The sequence below is a fragment of the Rhinatrema bivittatum genome, chromosome 8, assembly GCF_901001135.1.
Source record: "Rhinatrema bivittatum chromosome 8, aRhiBiv1.1, whole genome shotgun sequence".
Classification (NCBI taxonomy): Eukaryota; Metazoa; Chordata; class Amphibia; order Gymnophiona; family Rhinatrematidae; genus Rhinatrema; species Rhinatrema bivittatum.
In genome coordinates this window covers 70,087,067-70,112,873 of record NC_042622.1, presented here as the reverse complement: position 1 = coordinate 70,112,873, position 25,807 = coordinate 70,087,067, and the positions used below count along the sequence as shown (strand labels likewise).

The 25,807-nt window shown below is 43.6% G+C and overlaps 1 protein-coding gene across 3 annotated transcripts in view; it reads right to left on the bottom strand.

Annotated features, from left to right (window-relative positions):
* The window catches only part of RBL1 (RB transcriptional corepressor like 1), a 365,834-nt gene that overhangs the window by 179,201 nt on the left and 160,826 nt on the right, over positions 1–25,807 (bottom strand). For all 3 annotated transcript variants that reach the window (XM_029611864.1, XM_029611866.1, XM_029611865.1), the window contains one exon: positions 136–239. In XM_029611864.1, the coding sequence (XP_029467724.1) occupies positions 136–239 (104 nt within the window). The remainder of the gene's footprint in view (positions 1–135; positions 240–25,807) is intronic.

The window sequence follows — 25,807 nt, the reverse complement described above, 5'->3', positions numbered from 1 at the left end:
GGGGGGGGGGGGGGGGGGGGGGGGGGGGGGGGGGGGGGGAGTAGGATTTGAATACTAGTTTCCCTGATCCTCAGCCCATTAGTCTAAACTAGGCCATTCTTTTATTCATACTCTCTGGCTATTGTTCTTACTTACAGTCATATCTTTTCCATAAAGTCTTCGTGTCTCTTGTACCATGATAGTGTCCAAAATTTTATAATACAGAATTTCAGCCAGTTTCAATCTGTTAATAGCAAAGTCTGTAGAAACAAAACCATTACTCGATTATCACACGACCTCATTTCTAATTTATTATTTTCATTAAGTTTTTATTGAATTATGCATTTAACACAAACAGAAAAAAATGTTTCCATAATATAAATCTATACATAAAATCAAAAGTATTATTTCAATCTGTATTCATGTCTCTTATTATAGTGTACTAAATAAACAGTGTGAGCTTCCTCTTATTCAATGTCATAATATGCATCAGCAAGCTTGACGGCATACCCTCACAAACACAGGCCACCTGGATCTCTACATCATATGCATTGTGTAACAAATCTTTTTAGTTCATTTTTTCTTTGCACATAAGCAATAACAGATTCCTTCAAAAGTTGCTAATGAAAGAAGAAATATATAATCATTAAAATAATTCTTAATTTATTTAATTTATTTAGAATTATATTCCACTTTTTGCATTTTTTTCAGCGATTCAAAGTGGATTACATTCATGATTACCCAGTTAGCTGTATTTGTAAGACATATTTAAGAGCAAAATATACCCATAGAGATTGGTTATTTCTTCCTCCTCCACAACAAGATAATGACCTTTTTCTCCTGCGACACGGCTGGTTAAAGAGGCAATATTGAGAAATTGGTACACCCTGCTATTGCACAAGACATTCAAAGAGCCTCCACATGTTTCTTATACCAAAGGATCCAGCTTGAGAGATTTTTTTTAGTTCATTCTGACTCAATTCCTGACTCAAGTTCATTCTGTCCACTTCCTGACTCAAGCCAGGAAGTGGACAGACATACAAAATGGCAAGGGATCACATAAACCATGTGGTTCCTGTACAGTATGTCATGTTTCTATGGATATCACTTCTCTATATGTTCCATCGGCAAAGAAAACAATTACTTTATATCATCACACTACATGTTTGACAGCAGGAGTCATTTATGCTATCAGATGTCCATGTGGCAAATTTTAAATCGGGAAGACCAAACACAGCTTAAAAACTCAGATGATCGAACATAGATCAAATCTTGCAAGACGCTGCATCAACGCACCAGTGGTTTCACATTGCATTGAAATGTCACACGATTTTATTTAGCTTCAGTTTTGTGCATTGCAAAGAATTCTTCCCCAATTGAGTGGAGGTGATTTTGATCACAGATTATTAAGATCAGAACAAAGATGGATTTATAAATTAAATACAATGAAACCTTCAGGTCTCAATTCTGATTTGGATCTCAATGTATTCTTATGATTTTGTTCAAGAATCTGTATTAAAATCATTCTCTGCCTGATCCATTTGGCAATGGACGATGTTTCATAAATTTGAGAGGCAAGTGTGATTAGAGATGTTGGGGTGAGTCTTGAGACAATGTCGTTCGTGGTCGAATGGAGTCAAGCATGCATTGTTATGGATCTTGCCACTGATGCATCATGTCTTTGTCAGACTCTAAAGGGATTTTGATTGTTTCAAAACCAATGACATCATTTGGAGCCTGGATTCCGATTGGTTATGCTAACTCACATATTTTTTTATTATTTAGCTCAGCGGTCTATATAAGTATTAAACAAGATGGCTGCTACCACTGTTCCTTTCTCTTTCAGACAGCATGAAAAGACGGTCACGTCCAGAAGTTACAGTAACTGCTTATAATACAAGATAAGTATTATGAGCTCTTATAAGAATTCTTTTAATGATTATATATTTCTTCTTTCATTAGAAACTTTTGAAGGAAACTGTTATTGCTTAGAAATTTACGGTTTTTTAAAAGGAGATGAGAACATTGTAATTTATTGGAGTTGGCAATATGATCATGGTGCTCCTGATGAAGTTCTAATGAGAAACATCGGCCTTTGTTGAGCCAGGATCATTAGCGACACAACTCTAGTATTGAATCCATGATTTTAATGCAAAGAAAAAATGAACTAAAAAGATTTGTTACACAATGCATATGATGTAGAGGTCCGGCTGGCCTGTGTTTGTAAGGGTACGCAGTCAGGCTTGCTGATGTGTATTATGACTTTGAATAAGTGGAAGCTCACAGTATTTACTTAGAACCTTTATTATTGATTATTTATTAGAATTTCCTTGCATTACCATTTTGGTCATTTTGGGTGGAAATTCTTGGCTCTTGCATTGATTTCTTCTTATTATAGTGTGCCATATCTAACTTACACATGGGGATGTCTCATTCACAACTCTGTCTAGTTTGACTAAAGGGAAGCAGGTATCCCAAATTTTATTAAATTTATGAGCATTTCCTTTGGCAGTATAAACTGCTTTCTCCAACTATAAAGAAAAGTTGGTTACCTCTCAAAGGTGTTCTTTGTAGTCATCAGGATAAATCAGCCACACAATTGGGTAACATCATTCAACAGCACTGAGATGAAAAAGTTCTCTCAGAGCCCAGAAAACCTGAAAAGGTTTCATGTCCATAGCTGTTTTTGCATAGCCAGCACCAAGTGAGTACATTCTCATAGGACAATGCAATAAAGTGTGCCCAGTCTAATGCACAGGTTAACTCATGGTTGGATGCGTGTTTTGGACACGTTAGACTAGCACCTGATACAATAAGGGGATTAGCGTGTCCAAAACGATGCCCAAACTCTTGTTTAGCCAATAGTAGAGATGTGTATCTTTTTTTTTTTTTTTTCAGTTCGTGGTTCGGTTCGGGTCCCCCACAGGTAATTTCATTTTTTCCTTGGTTTGGGATTTTTTTTACTGTGGTTCCTGAATCGGTAGTTAGTGCGCAGTTTCATTGAAACTGTCTAATTCGTTTAAAACAAATACACATCTGTAGCTGATAGTGCTCATCATGTGTAAATTCCATGTAGATGAGGCTATTGGCTATGACCCCCTGATGTCCAATGCACACTTGTTCACTAGATGGCGTTAAGTCATTCTGCAAGTCAAGGTCTCATGACAACAGTTGCTCTTTTGTATCGGGCAGCCAAACTTCACAGAGGTAATTGCAAAAGCGAAAGGAAATGAAAAAGACCAGAGCAAGTTTAGGGAAGGGGTCTCCTAAAGTTGAAAAAAAAAAAACATTACATCAATTCAGTTTTATTGGGAGCAGCACGGCAAGCTACACTGGTTCACAAAGCAGATGGCTGAAGGAACAGGAGAGGTGGCTTTTGTGAAGCATAGCTGTCCCCTGCCAAAATAACTGACTGATCCTGAATAGACTGACAGACAGTTCACACACTGCACCAATGCAATTTTGCCCACACAGGCACTTCTCCTGGGCACCCAATGCATTTGAGTGCTTAGGACGCACAATTTTTCCCTAGCATGTCCTTTTTAAAATGTCAGCTCATTTTAACACAGCATCAGGTGCCCAGGAAAGGTGGCTGTGCATGCGTTAGGAAAATTTGTGCTCAATATGACTGCCTGTTTTAACACATGTCTTATTGCATTAGCCCCTCAGTCTTTGTAGCAAGCTAACCTACCTCTCTAAAGGGAAGATGGTGGTATTTTGTGGCTGATTTGTCTTGTTGTCTACAGAGAACAATTGTTACAGGTAAGCAACTTTACTGTCCTGCTTGTCCATGAAGAAAGCAATCAGACACACAAGTGGCGACTCCCAAGCTGAGGGTTGCATGAAAACATTTATGAAATTCTTACATAGAAGTAAATAGCAGGTAACCCGTATTTGAAGAGGTTTGGGGAAAAGTTGAAGGAATTAAATAAGCTTTTGAGAACTGCTTGGCCAAAACTGCTTTCTTGATGTCAAGCATTTTCTAGGAAGTAATGAGCAAGTAAAATTGTGGATAGATCATCAGGTGGCAGCCTTGTAAATATTGTCTATGGAAGCAGAGAGAAGATGGGCTAAAAAAGTTGCTGTAGTTCTGACTTGATGGGCTTTCACCTTAATTTAAAGCTGTTGTCTCAAGTGAGTATAACAATAAGAGATACAATCAGAAATCTATGTGGAAAGAACTGAAAACCCCTGTATGACTAGGTTGAAGGAAATGAACAGTTGTGAAGATTTTTTGTAAGATTTTGTTTTCTGTAAATAGAACAATAAAGCTCTTCCTTGATCCAAGGTAAGAAGATCTATTCAACCTTATTGTCATGTAATCTCGGAAAAATGCTGACAATACAATGGATTGATTTAAGTGAAATTGAGACCCCGGTTTTGGAAGAAATTTAAGATGTTTCCAAAACTACTCTGTTGTATTAAATCTGGGTATTTGGCAAATATGAGACTAGTGCTTGCAATTCATATACTCTTCATGCAGAGCTTACAACTATCAAAAACAAAACCTACCAAGAAAGGAATTTTAGTTCTGCTGTTGCTAGAGGCTAAAGTTCATGAGCTGATCAAGAATTACATTTAGATCCCAAAGAGTATGAGGATCTTTAACTGTAGGTTTAAGATGAGTTAGGCCTTTCATGTATCTAGCAACTGTAGGTTGCTGGGCGATATGAATTTCTCCCGAATACTTGTGGAATGCTCCTATAGCTTTAAGATGAACACTGAGTTTGGTTTTAATCCTGAGTCACACAGGCTTAAGAGGTATTGAAGTAAAAGGGGAAAGGAATATTTAAATAGATTCTGATTGATTTGTGAACACCAGACAGAAATGTTTTTCAATTTAAAGTAACTAGAATAAACCTACTCATTTCATCAGGTAAATGCATAGAAGATACTAGTTGACTTTCAATATCCATGCAGTCAGAGCTAAAGACTGAAAGCAGTGATAAAGAAAATTCCTATTGCACTGAGTGATCAGGGATGGGAATATTTTCAATTTTATGGGCTATTGAACAGTTTGACATAGCCAAAAAGCAACTATAATTGGACATTTTTTCCTTAACTTTTGAATTGTCTTGGTTATTAGTGGAATCTGAAGGAACACACAAAAGCAGCTCTCAATTCCATGGGATTGAATAGGAATCTATCGCTAGGCTGTTCCTTGCTGATGTCCTGAAGCAGTAGATAGGAACTTTGTTGTTCAATGGCATTGGAAAGAGATATACAAAATGCCCCAAAGTTGAAATGTCTTGTGCTACCTTATGGTTCAGTTACCATTTGTCTGGCTGTAGTAGGTGACTCAATATGCCTACAATCTGGTTTTGGCTTCCCCAAGATAGACAGCTATCAGATATTTCTTCTGGAAAATTGCCCATTTCCAAATTTTGCAAAGATTGAAAGAGTCTTGTTTATGAATAGAACATCACTACTTGGTTTGTTTATATCAACACCACTTTCTCCTTTAATCAGACTGATCACTTTTAGGCTACTGAAGATTACCCTCTGCTAGAGGTGATTTACATACAGCAATTTTTCCTGCGGAGAACAAATTCTTTGAGAACTAAAGTTGTTCAGATGCCTTCAACCAGAGATGGGAGTTCCCTATACTTTGGAAATGAAGTTGGAGAAAAAATTGGCCCGTCAACAGATTTGCAGGATCTAGCCATCATTTCAAAGAACTGATAAGCAAGTTGAACATATTTACTTTGTGAGAAACTTCAGGTGCCTTGGAGCTTATCTCATGTTGAGGTGGGCAAAAGGGATAACATGGAATGTTGCTGCCATGTGATCCAACATTTTCATGTAAAAACAGGCATCTGCGCAAACTGAGCTCTCCAACCTTGGTTTGAGGCATCTGTAAATGACCTTTGATTTCAAGGAATTTAGTCTGAAAGAGTTAAAATTATTTTGGTCAGTTCGTGTACGCTGCTGAGGGAGGAATTTTTTTCCCTTGTGTGGTATCTAGGCAGGCTACTGTAAAGTCTATTATACAAGTTTGTTCCAAATTGGATTTTGGGTAATTTATGATAAATTCTAGAGGATGAAGGGTGTTGGAACAAACTACTAGAAAAGCATGGCTGGATATGAGCCTGTTTTCTAAACATAGAAAACCAAATATATTGTTCTTTCTTAGATGAGCAGCAATCACTAAGACATTTTGTGAACACCCTGGATGCCTCAGAGGCCAAAAGGGAGAACACAATATTGGTAATCACTGGCTATGGTCAATCATAGAAATTTCATGTAAGCTTTGTGAATGGGGACATGTGTATAAGTATCCTTGAGATCTAAGGAGATTAACCAGTCATTGGTCTTTAAATGGGGGAGGAGGGTTCTTATACAGTTCATCCTAAATATTTTTCTTTCTTCAGGTGTTTTCAGAGATATCCGAGGTCTAAGATAGGATGGAGACTACCTGTTTTCTTTGGAGTGAGGAAATATTTGGAATAGGAGCCTATGTTCCATTGTAGTATTGGGACTACTTCCTCTGCATTTGCTACGAAAAAAACTGACAGCTCTTGTTGGAAGCACTGGAGCTGATCTGTATTTATGGAGTGATTTTTTGGAGGGTTATTTGGGAGAGGATTTTAAATTGAAAGAGTATCATGGTGTTAAGATGTTTAAAATCTGATAGTCTTTATAGCAGACCAACCTACCTCTTCCTTTTTAAAAATCCTGATGTGTACGAGCCCGCCCCCCCCCTCACATACACATGCTAGCACACCCTCCCCCCCATATATTTGAAGAAATGCTGGTGTCTAGTGGGGCCCAGATTGCACCCCAGGCTCTGGGTCAGTTGTCTCTATCTTGAAAAATGACGGCAACCAGCCTTTGCCCCTAGTAATAAGGGCAAAGGCTGGTTGGCACCATTTTTCAAGATGGCGGCAACTGGCCTAGAGCTTGGGGACGCTCTGGATCCCTTCTGCAAATGAAGAACCATGGTATCTTCGTGTTGCTGGAGATCGCCAGCAAATCTGTATACGGACAACCCCAACACGCCGATGTGATATACTCCAATGAATGTCGGTATATAAAAACAACTAAATAAATAAATGAAAGACTTTGCCAATTCTCACTCTCCTGGGTCCAAGTCTTGCCTGTTGAGGAAGTTGGCCCATACATTGTCCTTCCCAGCAAAGCAGGAGTTGGCTATGTCCTGGAGATGTTGTTCCGCCCACACCATGAGCACATCTACCTCCACAGACATTTGTTGGCTGTGTTCCACCGTTGTGATATTGTCAGACATTATCTTTACTGCTTGAGCTTCTGGCTGCTTGGCATACATCTAACAGACTGATGATCCGCTGTCGCTCCTCAGCACTCCAGCGACCTTGTGCCACCAACTCTTGACAGTGAGCCCCCCCAAACGAGAAGGCTCGCATCTGTCGTGAGCACTAACCAGCCCAGTGTCTCCAAGGAAACCCCCTTCCTGAGATGATCTGCTTGTAACCACGACTGCAACTTGATGCTCACCTCCAAAGGCAAGTGGAGTCTCACCAAGTACTCCTGTGACTGTAGATTCCATCAGGAACAACGTCCAAGGGGCTGCCAACGACCCCAGGACTCGCAGATAAGACCACACCGTTGGGTGAATAGTTCTTTTCAGGGCCTGAGCTTGAGTCATTAATATCTGAATGCAACATTATGGCAGAAACACTCTGCCCTGCTTCGTATCGAATAACATGCCAAGATACTCTAGCGTCTGAGATGGCTATAAACTGCTCTTAGCTAAGTTCACCATCCAGCCTAGTTCCTGAAGCAGGGAGATCATCTTTCGAGAAGCCAAGCGACTCTCTTCTGCCCTTTTTGGCCTGAATCAACCAGACATCCAGATACAGATGAACTAGAATGCCTTCCTTGTGCAGACATGCCGCTACCACCACCATGTCCTTGAAGAAGATCCTGAGTGCAGCAGCCAGCCCGAATAGCAGGGCCTGAAATGGATGATGACATCCCAGAACAGCAAAGCACATGAAACTATGTACCTGGCAAATGGGAATATATAGTTATGCCTCCATCAGGACAAGAGACGTGAGAAATTCCCTTTTGTACTGCCATTATTGAATATACAGTTTCCATTTGGAAATGAGTTACACACAAATGTAGAATGGCTCCCATGAGATCCAGGATGAGCCGAAAAGACCCCTCCTCCTTCTTGGGAACAATGAAATAATGGAATAGCGCCCCATATTTTCTTTTAGTCTAGTAACAGGAATTATGGCCTTCAAATCCGACAGCCTGTTTAACATAGTCCCTGCTGCCACACTCTTCTGTAGATAAGTTATATGGAGAGACCATAAAAGCATCTGGAGGAAATAGGAGAAATTCCAGAGCACAGCCGTCCCTCATCAATACCAAGACGCACAGGTCCGTTGCAATTTTGGACCCACTTCTGATAAAAGTGAGTTTGACACCCGCCTATCTCCTAAACCATTAGGTAAGCCCTCATACCTTCATTGTGAAGACTGAGGTGCTCTAGTCCCAGAACCCACATCTTTAAGAGGCTTTCTAAGCTGAAAGGACTGAGATCTTCTAAAGGGATGAGACCTTTTAGTAGATGCTCCTCTGTAACGACAGAACCAACGGGAATCCTTGGAGCAGCGCTTTGCCCCAAAAGGATACAATGCCGCGTTCTTATACTCTGGCCCGAATAAAAGAAAACCCTTAAAGGATAACCTTGTGAGGCTGGATTTGGAAATAGTGTCTGCCGACCAATTTCGCAGCCACAACTGTCGACTAGCCGCCATCATGGAAGCCACCTCACTAGCGGCTGTCCACACCAAGTCACAGCCAGCATCAGCTAAGAATGCGGCCCCTAGTTCCATCACCGAATCGCCATCAGAACCCCACTCCTTACGTCTCCTGAGAGAGATGCAAACCAGTCCGAGCCACCAGGCAGGAGCAAGAAGCAATCTGCAAATTCATTGCCATGCCCTCAAAGGCCTGCTTAAGGATAGCCTCAATCCTCCTATCCTAAGCTGCGTTTAGAGCTGCCCCTCCTTCCACTAGAATAGTGGCTCGCTTGGAACACCTTCGGGAATCGCAGCTAATCCCTTGCCTTTGGATCCAAGAGTACATTCCCCTTTAAAACTTGCCTCAAGGGCACTCCATTCAAAGTCAATCAAGTCTTGAATTAGATCCAGGAGGGAAAAGGAACATGACGCTTTGCTTAAGGTGACCAATATGGATGGGAGGGTGTGCTTGGTATGGATGGGAGTGACGCTACAAGCCCGTAGAGTCACTCCCATCCATACCAAGCGTCTTCAGGATCTGAATCAACAGACTCAGCAATACATCTTTATGAAAACCCGGAGAAGAGTACAAAGCGGTTATAAAGGAAAATTGGTTCTTACCTGATAATTTTCGTTCCTGTAGTACTACGGATCAGTCCAGACTCCTGGGTTTTGCCTCCCTTCCAGCAGATGGAGTCAGAGAAAAATCTGACTGACTCTGCCCTATATCCTGAGGTGCCACCTGCAGTCCGTCAGTATTAATCAATATCCAAGCAGAACTCCACAAAAACCAAATGAACTAACTAGACCTAAGCATCTTTCCAACTCATGGACTCTATGTCAGATGCTAACATAATGAAACAGTAAACTCAGCCAGCCCTTATCTGCAGATTATGCACAAAACAGTGATCGAGCGGACTCTCAATAACTCTGCTGGATGGGACTCTGGACTGATCCGTGGTACTACAGGAATGAAAATTATCAGGTAAGAACCAATTTTCCTTTCCCTGTACATATCTGGATCAGTCCAGACTCCTGGGATGTACCAGGGCTATCCTAATGTGGGTGGGAACCCAAAAGTCCCGGTTGAAGAACCCCCTCTGCAAAGGATGCTGAGTCCGGAGACTGGACATCCAAATGGTAATGAAGATCCAAGGTATGTATCGACTTCCACGTCGCCACTGTACAAATCTCTTGAGTAGCAACCAGCTGACACTCTGCCTACTACGTTACTTGCGAACGAGTAGACTAAGCTCTCAAGCCGACCGGACGCGTCTGACCAACTAGAAGATAAGTAGAACCAATGGCTTCCTTTAACCAATGATCTATCGTGGCACAGGACGCCTTGTGCCCCCGGTTTGGATCACTCCATAACACAAATGATCCGAGACACGGAAGCTATTGGTGATGTCCAGATAAGGCAACAGAGTGCGATGCACATCTAATTTCTGGAGGTCCTTAGACACAGGATCCGAATGGTCTAAACCAGAAAAAAAGCGAAAAGCTCCACTGATTGAGTCAAATGAAATGAGGAAACCACCTTTGGCAGGAAAGACGGCAACATCCACAAAGAAAACTCCTGAGTCGGTAATCCATAGAGGCCTGAAGCTTCGACACTCTGCTTGTCGAAGGAATAGCCACCGGAAACATTGCCTTCAATGTAAGATCCTTCAAAGTTACGATGCACAGGGCCTTGAGCACCAGGTTCAAACTCCAAGAGGAACAAGGAGAAAAACGCACTACATTTATTTATTTATTTATTTTTAACTTTTATATGCCGACATTCCTGTATAAAATACAAATCGCACAGGTTTACAATAAAACATAACTTCACCTGTAAGCGTTACATAGAACAATCAACAAATTATACTAAAAAGCATACATTACCTTTGTCAGAAATGTAAAACAATTATAAAGAAGAAATTGTTAACAAGGGATAAAAGATAACAAGGGGAATATTTAAAATTTTATATTTGGGTGTGCCGCTACCAAAACACAGAGTAGCTTATTTATTTATTTAACATTTTTATATACCGAAATTCATGTAGCAAATGTTACATATCAATTCAGTTTACATTATAACATTAAACAAGCAAAACAGAGTGCAATTACATCGAACAGGAGGATAAACTTGGATAAAGTAACTGGGGGTTAAAGAACAAGAAGTTACAATAAATAATGTAGTATTCCGATAGGATCTGGCTAAATATACAGTAGATACGTTCCAAGGTGCATAGATTTAGAGTACGATTATTGGTGTGGGTAGAAGGCTTGTTCGAATAGCCAAGTTTTGAGTCTCTTTTTAAAGACGATAGGGCAAGGTTCTTTCCGGAGGTCGAGAGTTCCATTGCGCGGGTCCTGCTGTGGATAGAGTGCATTTATTTAATGAGGATTTGATGGATGGGGCGAGGAGAGTATCTTTATAGGCTGTTCTCACTGGTCTGGAGGGTATATGTGGCTGCAGAGGGGTATTGAGTTCCAGAGGAATGAGCTTATGTATAGATTTATGTATGATTGTTAGTACTTTGTAGGAGATTCTGAACTTGATTGGTAGCCAGTGTAGGTTTTTCAAGATGGGGGTAATATGATTTCTTTTGTTGGATTTCGTTAGAATCCTGGCTGAAGCGTTTTGGACCATTTGATATAGTTTTATTGTGTTGGTTGGGAGGCCAAGTAGGAGGGAGTTACAGTAGTCGATTTTTGAAAAAAATGATTGCTTGGAGGACTGCCCGGTAGTCTTGGAAATGGAGGAGCGGTCTGAGTCGTTTCAGAACTTGTAATTTATAGAATCCGTCCTTAGTGGTATTATTAATGAATCTCTTAAGGTTTAGTTGATTGTCCATGATGACTCCGAGGTTTCTAACTTGAGGTGAGAAGGATAGTTTATTAGTAGTGGGTAAGTTAGACGTATCATGGTTACTGTCTTGTGTGACAAGTAGTATTTCAGTTTTGTTGGAATTAAGGATCAGGTTAAGACTCTTGAGTAGGTTGTTGATGGTTTGGAGGCAGTTGTTCCAGAATTCTAGTGTTTTTTGTAGAGTTTCCGTAACCGGGATGAATATTTGCACGTCGTCTGCGTAGATATTTTATTTATTTTATTTTAAGTTTTTCTATACCGGCATTCGCGATGGGTATCGCATCATGTCGGTTTACAATTAACAAGTGAAAAGGTAACAAGAGGTCATAAATAACAATAAATAACATAAATTAAAAAGGTAGTAGTAATAGTAACAATATACAAGTGAAAGTTAAGGGTTGCAGTTACAATAAAACAAGGTAGTAATATAACTTGGAGCAGAGAAAAGAAGCAGGGGTATTTAACTAGATACATATGATACATATATGCCTATCAATGCATTTGAGGTAATAACGAATTGCCCTAATGCTGTGGAGTTAGTGATTAGTCAAAGACTGATTAAGGTTCAGTTTACGTCAGGAAATGCTTTCATAAAAAGCCATGTTTTGAGTCTTTTCCTGAAAGTGGGGAGGCAGGGTTCCTGTCGCAAATCTGGTGGGATGGAGTTCCACAGTGATGGTCCTGCGGTGGAGAAAGCCCTGTCTCTGGCTGTTATGTGTCGCATGGTTTTGGAATGTGGAATTTGTAAGGATTCTTTGTAGGACTCTCTGATTGGTCTATTGGAAGTTAATTTTTTGAGAGGAATTTGAAGGTTGAGCTGAGAGTGTTGATGTAAGGTTTTGTAAATAATGGTTATGGACTTATAAATAATTCTGTAGTGAATTGGCAGCCAATGTAAGTCTTTGAGAATTGGTGATATGTGATCTCTTCTCCGGGTGTTTGTTAATATTCTTGCAGCCGTATTTTGAGCCATCTGAAGGGGTTTAGTGTGAGAAGAGGGAAGACCTAATAGTAGAGAGTTGCAGTAATCTAGTTTAGCGAATATTATTGATTGAAGAATTGATCTGTAGTCTTGAAAGTGAAACAGTGGTCTTATTCTTTTTAAGACTTGGAGTTTATAGAAACAGTCCTTAGTAGTTTGATTTATGAATGATTTAAGGTTTAGCTTATTATCAAAGATAGCTCCTAGGTTTCTTACTTGTGGGGTTTGTAAATTCGGTGGTGGATTTGTGTCTGTATTACTGTTTTCGGTGGAAATTAGGAGGAGTTCGCTTTTTGAAGAGTTTAGTATTAGATTTAGGTTGGAGAGGAGTCCGTCAATTTTTTGAAGACAAGAATCCCAGAATTCAAGAGTTTTAGTATAGGATTCTTTGATGGGGATGACTATCTGGACGTCATCTGCATATAGATAGTGTTTAAGGTTTAACTTGTTTAGAAGTTGGCAGAGAGGAAGCAGGTAGATATTAAAGAGCGTTGGTGAGAGGGAGGAGCCCTGTGGAACTCCTGAAGAGGAAGCGTAGTGCTGAGATTCTTTGTTGTGTAGTTTAACTTTGTATTTTCTGTTCCCTAAGTACGATTTGAACCACAATAGAGCTGTTCCTGTTATTCCAATATTTGCTAATTGAATTAGTAAGATGGAGTGGTTAACCGTATCAAAGGCAGCTGAGAGGTCCAGGAGGATTAGCAAGTAAGCTTGACCTTTGTCCAGGCCCATGATAAGGTAGTCAGTCAGGGAGATTAGTAGTGATTCTGTACTTAAAGATTTCCTGAAACCATATTGGGTCGGGAACAGAATTTTATGTTCTTCGAGGTAGTCTGATAGTCTGGAGTTAACCAATTTTTCCATTACCTTGGCTATGAACGGGAGATTTGATATAGGACGGAAATTGGTGGGATCATTGGGGTTTAAGTTAGGTTTTTTTAAGAGCGGTTTGATGGATGCAATTTTCAGGTCGTCAGGATAGATTCCTTGTGCTAGTGAACAGTTAATGATGTCTGTCAGAGCGGTAGAGATGGTGTCTGGTATTAGCAGGAGAAGTCTGGATGGGATGTAGTCTGATGGGTGTGATGAGGGTTTCATTTTCTTCAATGCAGAGAGTATCTCTGATGTAGAGAGTAGTTCGAAGGATTGTAGAGAAGTGTCTTTGTTGTGATGGAAGTATAGGTTTGATGGATCTGAAGTATTGGGTCTCAGCTGTGTTATCAGGTTGGAGATTTTGTTGCTAAAGTAGAGGGCCAGTTCCTCAGCTTTTTCTTGTGCTAGCTTTGCCGGGATGTTAGGAGTAATGGTTTGTGTTAAGTTAGATACATAGGCAAATAGGGCTTTGGAATCGAAAATAATGTGGTGGATCTTCTGTGCAAAGAAGTCCCTTTTAGTTTTTAATGTGGCGTTTTTGTATTGGTGTAGAGCGAGTTTGTAAGCGGAGAGGGAGGTCGGTGTTGGTGATTTCCGCCATTTGCTTTCCTTCTGTCGGAGGGAGTGTTTGTGTTTTTGAAGTTCTTCGTTAAACCAAGGTTGTTTTTTGGAAGTGTTCTGTTTGAGTTTTTTTGTTGCCAGTGGACAGAGTTTGTTTGCTGCTGTTTCTGTTATCTTGTTCCAAGAGTGAAGGGCTGAGTTGGCTGAGGTGATGTCTATGAGTGGGAGTTCTGGGACCAGATGATTGTGTAATTCCTCTGATGTGCAGGATTTCCTGTATATAAATTCTGGAAGTGGGACACATTTTTTGCTTGTTTGTTCCAACGAAAAGGCTGAAGATATTAAAGTATGGTCTGACCAGGGGACTGGTTGGCATGTGGGTGGCGTTGAGTGAGATATGTTTGAGTTGACAAATATAAGGTCCAGGGTGTGGCCAGCTCTATGGGTAGGTTTGTTTATAATTTGTTTGAAGCCTAAAGCTGACATGGCGGTTAGGAAAGCTTCGCAATTGGTAGAGCGAATGGGGTCGTCGACGTGTAAGTTAAAATCACACAGAATTATGGTCGGACGATCCAGATTTAAGTGAGTTGCTATTAATTCTAGTATGGGTGAAGCATTGGATTCCAGCAGGCCTGGGGGGGCGTAGATTAGAAGAATTTGCAGATGGTCTGATTTGAATAGTCCTGTTTCGATTTTTGAGGGTGAACTAATTGGGAATTGAGTAATTTTTAGCTCTTTTTTGGCTGCTAGGAGGATACCTCCTCCCCTTTTTTTCTTTCTGGGAATGGAGAAAATATCGTAGCTTTGAATTGGCAGTTGGTTTATTAGTGCTGTGTCCGTTTGTTTAAGCCATGTTTCCGTGATAGCGCAGAGGTCAGGATTGTTGTCCAGGAGAATGTCATTAAGAATTAGTGTTTTCTTGGAGAGAGATTGAGCGTTGAATAGTATCAGCGAGAAAAGAGCTAAGCCTAAAGTTTGGGTAAATGGGGAAATCATGATGGGGATAAGGGATTTGTAAGTGGGTGGGCGTGAGATCAGGGAATGTTTTCCTGTGAGATAGGTCCTGTGATGGAGGATTGGAATTGGGAGGCCCATGGGAATAGTGTTCAGATTGTAGCTGGTGAGGTTTGTTGTTGTTTTTTTTTTTTTTTATATAGCGTAATAAGACTTGCTTTCTGGAGAGGTGTGTGGGGTTTGATGATGGTTTGAGAGTTGTTGGAGTAGTAGAATTGGTTTAATAGTAGAGAGGGATTTGATGAGTGGCTGCAGGCTGAAGAATTGGATGAATGGCTGCTGGATGAGTGGCTGCTGGATGAGTGGCTTCTGGATGAGTGGGTGCTGGATGAAGAATTGGATGAGTGGATGCTGGATGAGTGGCTGCTGGATGAGTGGCTGCTGGATGAAGAATTGGATGGGTGGTTGCTGGATGAGTGGCTGCTGGATGAAGAATTGGGTGAATGGCTGCTGGATGAGTGACTGCTGAATGGGTGGCTGCTGGATGAGTGACTGCTGGATGAGTGGCTGCTGGATGAAGAATTGGATGAGTGGCTGCTGGATGAATGGCTTCTGGATGAGTGGCTGCTGGATGATGAATTGGATGAATGGCTGCTGGATGAGTGGCTGCTGGATGAATGGCTGCTGGATGAGTGGCTGCTGGATGAATGGCTGCTGGATGAAGAATTGGATGAATGGCTGCTGGATGAGTGGTTGCTGGATGAGTGGTTGCTGGATGAAGAATTGGATAGATGGTTGCTAGATGCTGAAAGGAAGCGTGCGTGCTGGAGGCTGCAGTGCAGATTGCTAGATAAGTAAGAACATAAGAACATAAGAAAATGCCATACTGGGTCAGACCAAGGGTCCATCAAGCCCAGCATCCTGTTTCCAACAGTGGCCAATCCAGGCCATAAGAACCTGGCAAGTACCCAAAAACTAAGTCTATTCCATGTAACCATTGCTAATGGCAGTGGCTATTCTCTAAGTGAACCTAATAGCAGGTAATGGACTTCTCCTCCAAGAACTTATCCAATCCTTTTTTAAACACAGCTATACTACCTGCACGAACCACATTCTCTGGCAACAAATTCCAGAGTTTAATTGTGCGTTGAGTAAAAAAGAACTTTCTCCGATTAGTTTTAAATGTGCCCCATGCTAACTTCATGGAGTGTCCCCTAGTCCTTCTACTATCTGAAAGAGTAAATAACCGATTCACATCTACCCGTTCTAGACCTCTCATGATTTTAAACACCTCTATCATATCCCCCCTCAGTCGTCTCTTCTCCAAGCTGAAAAGTCCTAATCTCTTTAGTCTTTCCTCATAGGGGAGTTGTTCCATTCCCCTTATCATTTTGGTAGCCCTTCTCTGTACCTTCTCCATCGCAATTATATCTTTTTTGAGATGCGGCGACCAGAATTGTACACAGTATTCAAGGTGCGGTCTCACCATGGAGCGATACAGAGGCATTATGACATTTTCCGTTTTATTCATCATTCCTTTTCTAATAATTCCCAACATTCTGTTTGCTTTTTTGACTGCCGCAGCACACTGAACCGACGATTTCAATGTGTTATCCACTATGACACCTAGATCTCTTTCTTGTATACCAGAGATTGCTAGGGTTAAGAGTGCAAAGTGCTTGGTATTCTAATAAGTAGGCTGTAGTGTGTCCGTTGCCTTTGGAGGTGTTTTCTTAACTTTATAGTATTCTAAAGGGATCTAGAGGTAGTGGTGTAAATGGTCCCTGATTGGAAGGGAAACGGGTAAACTGTCCTGGCTCTGGGACGCTCCAAGGGGCGCGCTAAGGGGTAGGCCCCTTAGAACGCGCTCCTTCGGACGCGCGACGCCCGACGCGCGACGCCGGAGGTAGTCGCCGCAATTTAAAGTCCTGTTTGCCGCCCTCTGATTGGCCTAGTGCCTCTCTGGGGGCGCGGCTGACTCACCGTGTGCGCGCTGCTCTACGGTCGGAGCGGGTTCCTTTCAGTTGGTTTTGGTTTTGTTTTTCTTTTTTTTTTTTATCTTAGTTGTTGCCTCCTCTGCACGGCTCGCGGTGTAAGCGAGCGGGCTCTAGCCCCGATTGGGCCTGGGGAGCCCCGACAGAGGAGGATGTGCGAGGGGGACGGTACTGGAGTCCGGCGGAGGTAAGAGGGCCGCCGGAGGGAGTCGCCGCAATTTAAAGTCCTGTTTGCCGCCCTCTGATTGGCCTAGTGCCTCTCTGGGGGCGCGGCTGACTCACCGTGTGCGCGCTGCTCTACGGTCGGAGCGGGTTTCTTTCAGTTGGTTTTGGTTTTGTTTTTCTTTTTTTTTTTTATATAGTGGGTTAATTTTAGTTTGGAGAGAAGCTGGCAAAGTGGTAGTAAATAAATGTTGAAGAGGGTGGGGGATAGGGAAGAGCCTTGAGGGACTCCCAAGGATGAGGAAACTGGGTGTGATTCTTCGTTGTTGACTCTGACCTTATAAACTCTGTTATGTAGAAAAGATTTGAACCATCTGAGAGCAGTGCCTTTGATGCCGATGTCTGTTAGCCTATCCAGAAGCATTGTGTGGTTTACCGTGTCAAATGCAGCCGATAGGTCGAGGAGAATAAGTAAGCCAGGTTGTTTTTTTTCTAGATTCAGTAAAATTGTGTCCATCAGGGAGATTAGCAGAGTTTCTGTATTTCAGGTTTTTCGGAAGCCGAACTGAGAAGGGGCTAGTATTTTGTTATCTTCTAAGTATTCTGTGAGTTGCTGGTTGACAATTTTTTCTAGGATTTTTGAAATGAAGGGGAGTTTAGCGATAGGGCGATAGTTAGATGGGTCATCTGGAGACAAATTGGGTTTTTTCAGGAGAGGTTTTAGGATTGTGAGTTTCAACTGGTCAGGTACTGAACCTTGCATTAGTGAGCGGTTAATAATGTCGGCAATAGGTTTGGCGACAGTTTTAGAGCTAGCAATGAGTAAGTTGGCGGGTATCGCATCTGTGGGGTGAGAGGCAGGTTTGACCTTCTTCAGGATTGTTTCAACCTCTAAGGATGACGTCAGTTCGAACGTTTCAAGACTGGTGTTCTGTTGATAATGAGAGTATTGGGTTGGTGGCGGTAGAGGAGCGTTGTTGGCTTTTAGAAGTTTGATCAAATCAATGATTTTTTTCTTGAAATATGTGGCTAACTCTGAGGCTTTGCTGGCTGTCTGGGATAGTCGTGGGAGTGGGTTTAGTGAGAGATGAAATAAGGAAGAATAAAGCTTTAGGGTCGAAGATGAAGTGGTGTATTTTCTGTGAGAAAAAATCCCTCTTTGTTTGGAGGATGGATATCCGGTAGCGGTGCATGAGAGATTTGTAAGCTTCCAGATTCGATGGGGAAGGGTTTTTTCGCCATGTATGTTCGAGTCTTCTGATTTCTTGTTTCAGGGTTTTTAGCTGGGGGGTGTACCAGGGTTTCCTGTTGTTCGCATTAGATCGTAGAGTTTTAGTGGTTAAAGGACATGTTAGGTCTGCTACGTCCTTAGTTATTTTAATCCAGGAGGTTGTGGCTGAATTGGCATCCATGAGGTCTAGCTTGTCTAATGCAGAAGATAGATATGGGCTGAGGGTTTCTGGGTTGCATAGCTTCCTGAATTGGACTGTGGTTTTTTTGTAATGGTCGGAGGATGGGTTGGGTGAACTTGAGAGAAGTAGAAATCAACTTGTGGTCTGACCAGGGAACTGGGGAACAGGTTGTAGATGAGGCAGTGGAAAGGCTTTCATTTATGAAAATTAAGTCTAGTGTATGTCCCGCTTTGTGCGTCGGCTCCTTGATAATTTGTTTGAATCCCATGAATTGAAGTGAAGTGAGAAAGGTTTCACAACTGGAAGATTGAGGGGTTTTGTCCACGTGGAGGTTGAAATCTCCCAATATTACAGCAGGGGTATCTGTGTTGATGTGTTTTGCTAGGAGTTCAATTAAAGGAGAAGGGTCTGATTCTAGGCTTCCTAGAGGGGCATATGTAAGGCCGATTTGAAGGTGTTTAGATTTGAATAGTGCGAATTCGAGAGAGGGTAATGAGGTGGTGGTCTGTAGGGATAGCCCTAGCTCTTTTTTTGTGGCTAATAATAGACCGCCTCCTCTTTTTTTGATTCTGGGGATAGAGAGGATGTCGTAAGTGTGAGTAGGGAGTTGGTTGATTAGAGCCGTGTCTTCAGGTTTCAGCCATGTTTCGGTGATTGCGCAGCAGTCTGGATTTGATTCTGTTAGATAGTCGTATAGGAGACTATACGACTTGTTACCTCAAAAGGAAACAAGGGCTGCTACCTGTACCCGCAACGAACTACAGGACAACTCCTTAGCCAATCCAGCTTGCAAGAAGGGCAAAATATCCGAGATTGAAGCCCGCGTAAGATGTACCTGGTGATCCACACACCAAGACTCATAAACACTCCACACTCTGACATATGCCAGAGACGTGAAGGTCTTACACGAACGGAAAAGGAGTAGCCACTACCTCGTCAGAATACCCCTTGCTCTTTAGACGGCGCCTCCCTAAAGCCAGGCTGCTATACAAAGGCGATCCACCTCTTCCAAACAAACGGGACCTTGACAGAGAAGATATGGCAGTTCCCGAAACCTCAAGGGGCCAGCCACCGCCAGGCTGACCAAGTCTGCAAACCAAGGAAGACGTGGCCATTCTGGAGCCACCAGAATGACCTCTGCAAGGAGTGCCTCTATGTGCCTGAGCACCTTTTCTATGAGAGGCCATGCCGGAAACACGTAGAGAAGAATGTCCTTAGACCAGGGAGCTACTAGAGTATCCACCCCTTCCGCTCCCCATTCTCACCTCCGACTGAAGAAGCGAGGTTCTGAAATGTTGCCATTAGGTCCACCGCTGGGGGTGGACCACTTGGCCCATATCATCCAAAAGACTTCTTCGCCTAACTCCCATTCCCCGGGGTCTAGGCGAGGACGACTGAGAAAAATCGGCCTGAACGTTGAGGCTACAATGCTGACTAGATGTTGCTCCGCCCAAACTATCAGTTGTCGTGCTTTTGTCGCCACCGGTTGACTCCCGGTTCCTCTATGGCGATTGATATACGCTACTGCTGTTGCATTGTCGGATGGAACTCTGACTGACCTCCCTTGTAGGAGAGGCTGAAGCGCTAGCAACGCTAACCGCACAACCCTGGTCTCCAAACGATTGATTGAGCACTGGGCCTCCTCCCTGGACCATTGGCTCTGGACTGATGTCTTCTGATACATCGCTCCCCAGCCAGAGAAACTGGCACCTGTGGTGACCACTGTCCACTCAGGGATTTCCAGCGGCATCCCTGCCGTAAATTGTCCCCAACAGCCACCAATCCAGGCTGGAGCGAGCTGCATCTGAAGGGGAAGGAGCAGGCAATACCGTTCGGAAACCGGATTCCAGCAGGATGCAATGCAAACTGTATTGGTCTCATGTGCGCAAACGCCCAAGGAACCAGCTCCAGAGTGAATGTCATTGAGCCGAGGACCCGCAAATAGTCTCACACCTGTGGAGAGGGATTGGACAACAAATCTTGTACCTGTCCTTGCAGCTTGAGCAGGTGCTGTTCAGGCAGAAACACCCTTCCCTAACGCAATTCGAACAGAGCTCCTAGAAACTCCGACTGGGAAGGCGTAAGGCTGCTCTTTGCAAAGTTGATCACCCAGCCCAAGGACTGCAAGAGAGAGAACTCCGTGCACCGTTGAGCGGCAAAGAGGCTCCGGCATTGCTTGAATCAGCCAGTCGTCCATCTAGGGATGGACTAAAAGACCTCTCTTCCGGAATTGCACCGCCACAACGACCATCACTTTGGTGAATGCCCTGGGAGCTGTTGCCAGCCCGAATGGCAAGGTTCGGGACTGAGAATGGCGGCCTAGGGTGCAGAACCTCAGGAATCTCTGGTGATATGGGCGGATAGCAACGTGGAGAGATGCCTCCGTCAAAGCCAGGGACACCAGAAACATCCCTCTGAGAATCGACGCAATGACCTATCGGAGAGTTTCCATGCGACACCTGGAAACTTGGAGGCAGCGGTTAACTCTCTTGAGGTCTAGAATGGGCCGAAATGTTCCTTCCCTTTCTTTTTTTTTAACCACAAAGGACATGGAGTAACGACCTCTCTGTTACGCCGATCGAGAATCTGGAACGATGGCCACGAGATTGCACAGCCGCTGCAGAGTATCTCGCACTGCGCAACGCTTTTCCTGATAAGAACATGGGGAGACTAGAAACCGATCCCTCAGACTCCGAACAAAATCTAACTTGTAACCTTGATTTATCATCTGAAGGACCCACTGGTCTGACTTCCGCTTGGTCCACTCCCATAAAGGAGAGACAGACTGCCTCCTACAATCGGAACCGGGGAATGGACCGGCCTTACTTCAATGGGCAGATTTGACCCCCCCCCCCCCCAGCTTGGGGATTTCCTGGTCTGCCAAAACGATGCCTCTTAGGTGTTTACTAGTATCGTGGCTCAAAATAAAGTATACAACAATGCACCCAGCTTTATGTAAACGCCGCATCAGCAAGCCTGTCGACGTGTTCAATCTGAAGTACCTGAACCGTCCTGTCTACACATCATTTGCGGCTTGACGGCTGTAGTCTGGGTTGAAAAACAAAATAAATTTCAAAATCTTAAATTGGCTCAAAAGAGCTGGTCTCTTGTATAGAATTTGCACCAAATCAGATGTATCTTCCGACTAGCCCAGCAGCCACCTGCCGGTTATACATAAATTCTCTCTGCGTCTGTCCCAGCTGTATGGTCGAGGGAAACCCAAAAAGTATGCAATTAGCTATTTGAAATATTTAGTAATGCGGCAACTTTAGCCTGCTTGAAGAATTCACTGAAATTCATATGCACCTCGACTGTACCAATTTAGCCAACCCTACAGCGGCTGGTGTTTCGCTGCAGGACTGCAGCTTCATCAGGGGTCAATATCTGCTGATAGTAAACCAATGGTCTCACATAGATATCTTCAGATCGGGACAGTATATATTTATTTTGAGCCACGATGCTAGTAAACACATAAGAGGTGCCTTTTTTGTTTGGTTATAGATTGATTATCACAGGACCTATTGAGTGCTCTTTTTCGTTGATTCTGCCAAAACGACGTCCATGAAAAGACTGAAACCAAGACTGCTGCCACCCGGAAGACTGCCTCGCAGAGGAACCAGACGGCCGAGAAGGATGGAACTTCGGATGGGACCAAAAGCATGAGCGCGAGGGAAAGGAACCACGACCCTTAGGCCGGTCCTCCAGCAGCATATGCACCTTGTTCTCCCCTAAAGACTGTATCATATCCTCCAAGGCCTTAGCAAAGAGTAATTTACCCTTAAAGAGCAGATATCCCTACTAAATGGCACATCCGCCAACCGGTTTCTCAACCAGAGAAGTCTATGAGCCGGCACCACCGACACCGTAGAGCTAGCGGAAGTCCTGAGGAGATCATACAAAGCATCAGTGCTGTAGGCTATGGCCCTCTTTGTCGGAAAGCGCCGGATTACTGTTTAAGGACTGTACCCAATGAAGTCCTATTCGCAGGGCAAAGCGGCTGCACATCGCCGCCTGCACGCCCAGGGCGGATACCTCAAAAAATCCGCTTGACCTGCATCGCCAACATGTGGTCCTGAAGATCTTTAAGAGCTGTGGCTCCTGTCACTGGAATAGTAGTCTTTGTGTGACCGCAGACACCGCAGCATCCACCTTCGGGAGCTTCAAGACCTCCAAGGCTTCTTCCAGCAAAGGGTACAGCTTATCCATAGCTTTGCTAATTTTCAATCCGAACTCATGGGTGTCCCATTCCCAGAACAGGAGGACGGTGACAGACATATGGAAGGGGAAAAATATATGCGGTCCCCTGAGCCCCACCATCACTGGATCCACATTTCCCATTCGGGAGTCCATCTGTGGGGCATCGATCCTCAATTCCGCCAGAATCATCGGGATAAGGGGACTAAGCTTCTCTCTCCTAAAAAGGTAGACTACTTTGGGGTCATCTCCGTCCGCTCCAAGAAGCGTAGGACCGGTATTCTGAGTAGAACCCCCTCCGAAATCTGGATCTGTAGAGAGCTAGTTCCAGGACTCTGTCAGGCTCGGGTGCTGATCCGAGTCCTCCGAAGTAGAAACGAGAGCGCAGCCCGCCCCGGACCTCCAGGGACTTTTAACTCAAGAGCCGGAGCCTAGGTCGAAAGGCCTCGAACGTTTCAATGGGCGGGCATCTGGGTCCTGCACTGAACCAGTCCCCCGGCGCCTCCTCCTCCCCTTCTGTGACTAGTAAACTTTATATAGAAACTGAATAAAATCCCCTGAGAGGAGGAGGAGGGGTCAGAGGCCTCATCAAGACCAGCCCTCTTTCAGCGTCTTTCGGCCGTGATCCGCCCTCCTCGAGGACTGTTTGCTGCGGAGACAAGGAGGGAGGATCCGCCCCTCTCCCTCATCGCTGAGTCGCCGCGGGAAAATTTCCCAAAATGGCGTCCATTCCCGCTGAGGGAATGATGAGACCTGTCGCGACCTGGCTGAGCCACGGACCGGTTGAAGCGCTGGTTTTGCGGCCCCATGTAATGTGCTTTCACCCCCAGGAAGGCATGAGACGCACAGGCCGTCTTGGGACACTTGGGCACGCGCATCCCCGCACTTGCGGCAGGCCGCGCCAGGCGACGTCAGTGAAAACGGCATGGGAAAAAGTAAAAAATGAAGAGCTGGCGCCCCGGCGACAATTCCCCCCTTCAGAGGTACTAAGGCGCCACCGATCCCTGCCTTCGCCGAAACCTGCGAGTGCGACTTCACTGCAAAGATTTTTTTTTTTTTTACACTTATCTGCTCTTCGTTGCCGGTATCACCCCCGCCGGTAGTGGTTGCTGGTTCCTCGACCTCCCCAACTCCAGCAGCCTCAAGAACCAGTGGGTATGGTCCCCTCAGGACCTAAGCACCCCCTGGGAGGCAGCTGAAAACAGTCAGCCTTGTTTAGACTTTTTTTTTTTTTTTAAAGAGGTAGTCTCAAATTGAAAACCCTAACTAAACCTCACAAACACCAACAGACTGTAACCTAACAACACCTACAAACACTGCTGTCTTTTTTTGTAAGTACCACAGACTGCCCAGACTGCAGGATTTTGCACCTCCACCATCTGCTGGAGTCAGAGAAATACTAATGGACTGCAGGTGGCACCTCAGGATATAGGGCAGAGTCAGTCAAATCTTTCTCTGACTCTATCTGCTGGAAGGGAGGGAAAACCCAAGAGTCTAGACTGATCCGGGTACATACAGGGAAATCAGGTGGAATCTCTCCCTCTTCCAGAGGGGAGAAATCCAAGTTCCTATCTCAGTCATCTGATGTATCACTATCCACATCCCTCTGAACATCACCAGGGACAGCCTCCCGAGTACGCGAACCCTTCTTAGTAGGCTGCTTCGCCTCTACCAGGCGCCCCTGCAGAAAAGTCTGCAGACCCTGGAAAAATGGCAACCTGGAAAAGGAGGATGGATCCATACCAGGGCCCACAGACCCAAACTTGACATTCTCTGACTCAGAGATGTCTCTGCCATTGGGAACAAGGAGGGAGAGGACACGCCCACTGTGTCGCCATCCACCCCACTCCCCTCCAGAGTACTAAAGTCCGAGGAGATATAGATAGACCAAAAGATCTTCATTCAAAAATTGGAAGAAGGATCCAACAGAAGAAAATAGGATAATGCATAAACATTGGCAAGTTAAATGTAAGACATTGATAAGACAGGCTAAGAGAGAATTTGAAAAAAAGTTGGCCATAGAGGCAAAAACTCACAGTAAAAACTTTTAAAAATATATCTGAAGCAGAAAGCCTGCGAGGGAGTCAGTTGGACCGTTAGATGATCGAGGGGTTAAAGGGGCACTTAGAGAAGATAAGGCCATCGCGGAAAGATTAAATGATTTCTTTGCTTCGGTGTTTACTGAAGAGGATGTTGGGGAGGTACCCATACTGGAGGTTTTCATGGGTAATGATTCAGATGGACTGAATCAAATCACAGTGAACCTAGAAGATGTGGTAGACCTGATTGACAAACTGAAGAGTAGTAAATCACCTGGAATGGATGGTATACACCCCAGAGTTCTGAAGGAACTAAAAAATGAAATTTCAGACCTATTAGTAAAAATTTGTAACCTATCATTAAAATCATGCATTGTACCTGAAGACTGGAGGATAGCAAATGTAACCCCAATATTTAAAAAAACGCCCCAGGGGCGATCCGGGAAACTACAGACTGGTTAGCCTGACTTCAGTGCCAGGAAAAATAGTGGAAAGTGTTCTAAACATCAAAATCACAGAACATATAGAAAGACATGATTTAATGGAACAAAGTCAGCATGGCTTTACCCAAGGCAAGTCTTGCCTCACAAATCTTCTTCACTTTTTTGAAGGAGTTAATAAACATATGAATAAAGGTGAACCGGTAGATGTAGTATACTTGGATTTTCTGAAGGCGTTTGACAAAGTTCCTCATGAGAGGCTTCTAGGAAAAGTAAAAAGTCATGGGATAGGTGGCGATGTCCTTTCGTGGATTGCAAACTGGCTAAAAGACAGGAAACAGAGAGTAGGATTAAATGGACAATTTTCTCAGTGGAAGGGAGTGGGCAGTAGAGTGCCTCAGGGATCTGTATTGGGACCCTTACTTTTCAATATATTTATAAATGATCTGGAAAGTAATACAACAAGTGAGATAATCAAATTTGCAGATGATACAAAATTGTTCAGAGTAGTTAAATCACAAGCAGATTGTGATAAATTGCAGGAAGAACTTGTGAGACTGGAAAATTGGGCATCAAAATGGCAGATGAAATTTAATGTGGATAAGTGCAAGGTGATGCATATAGGGAA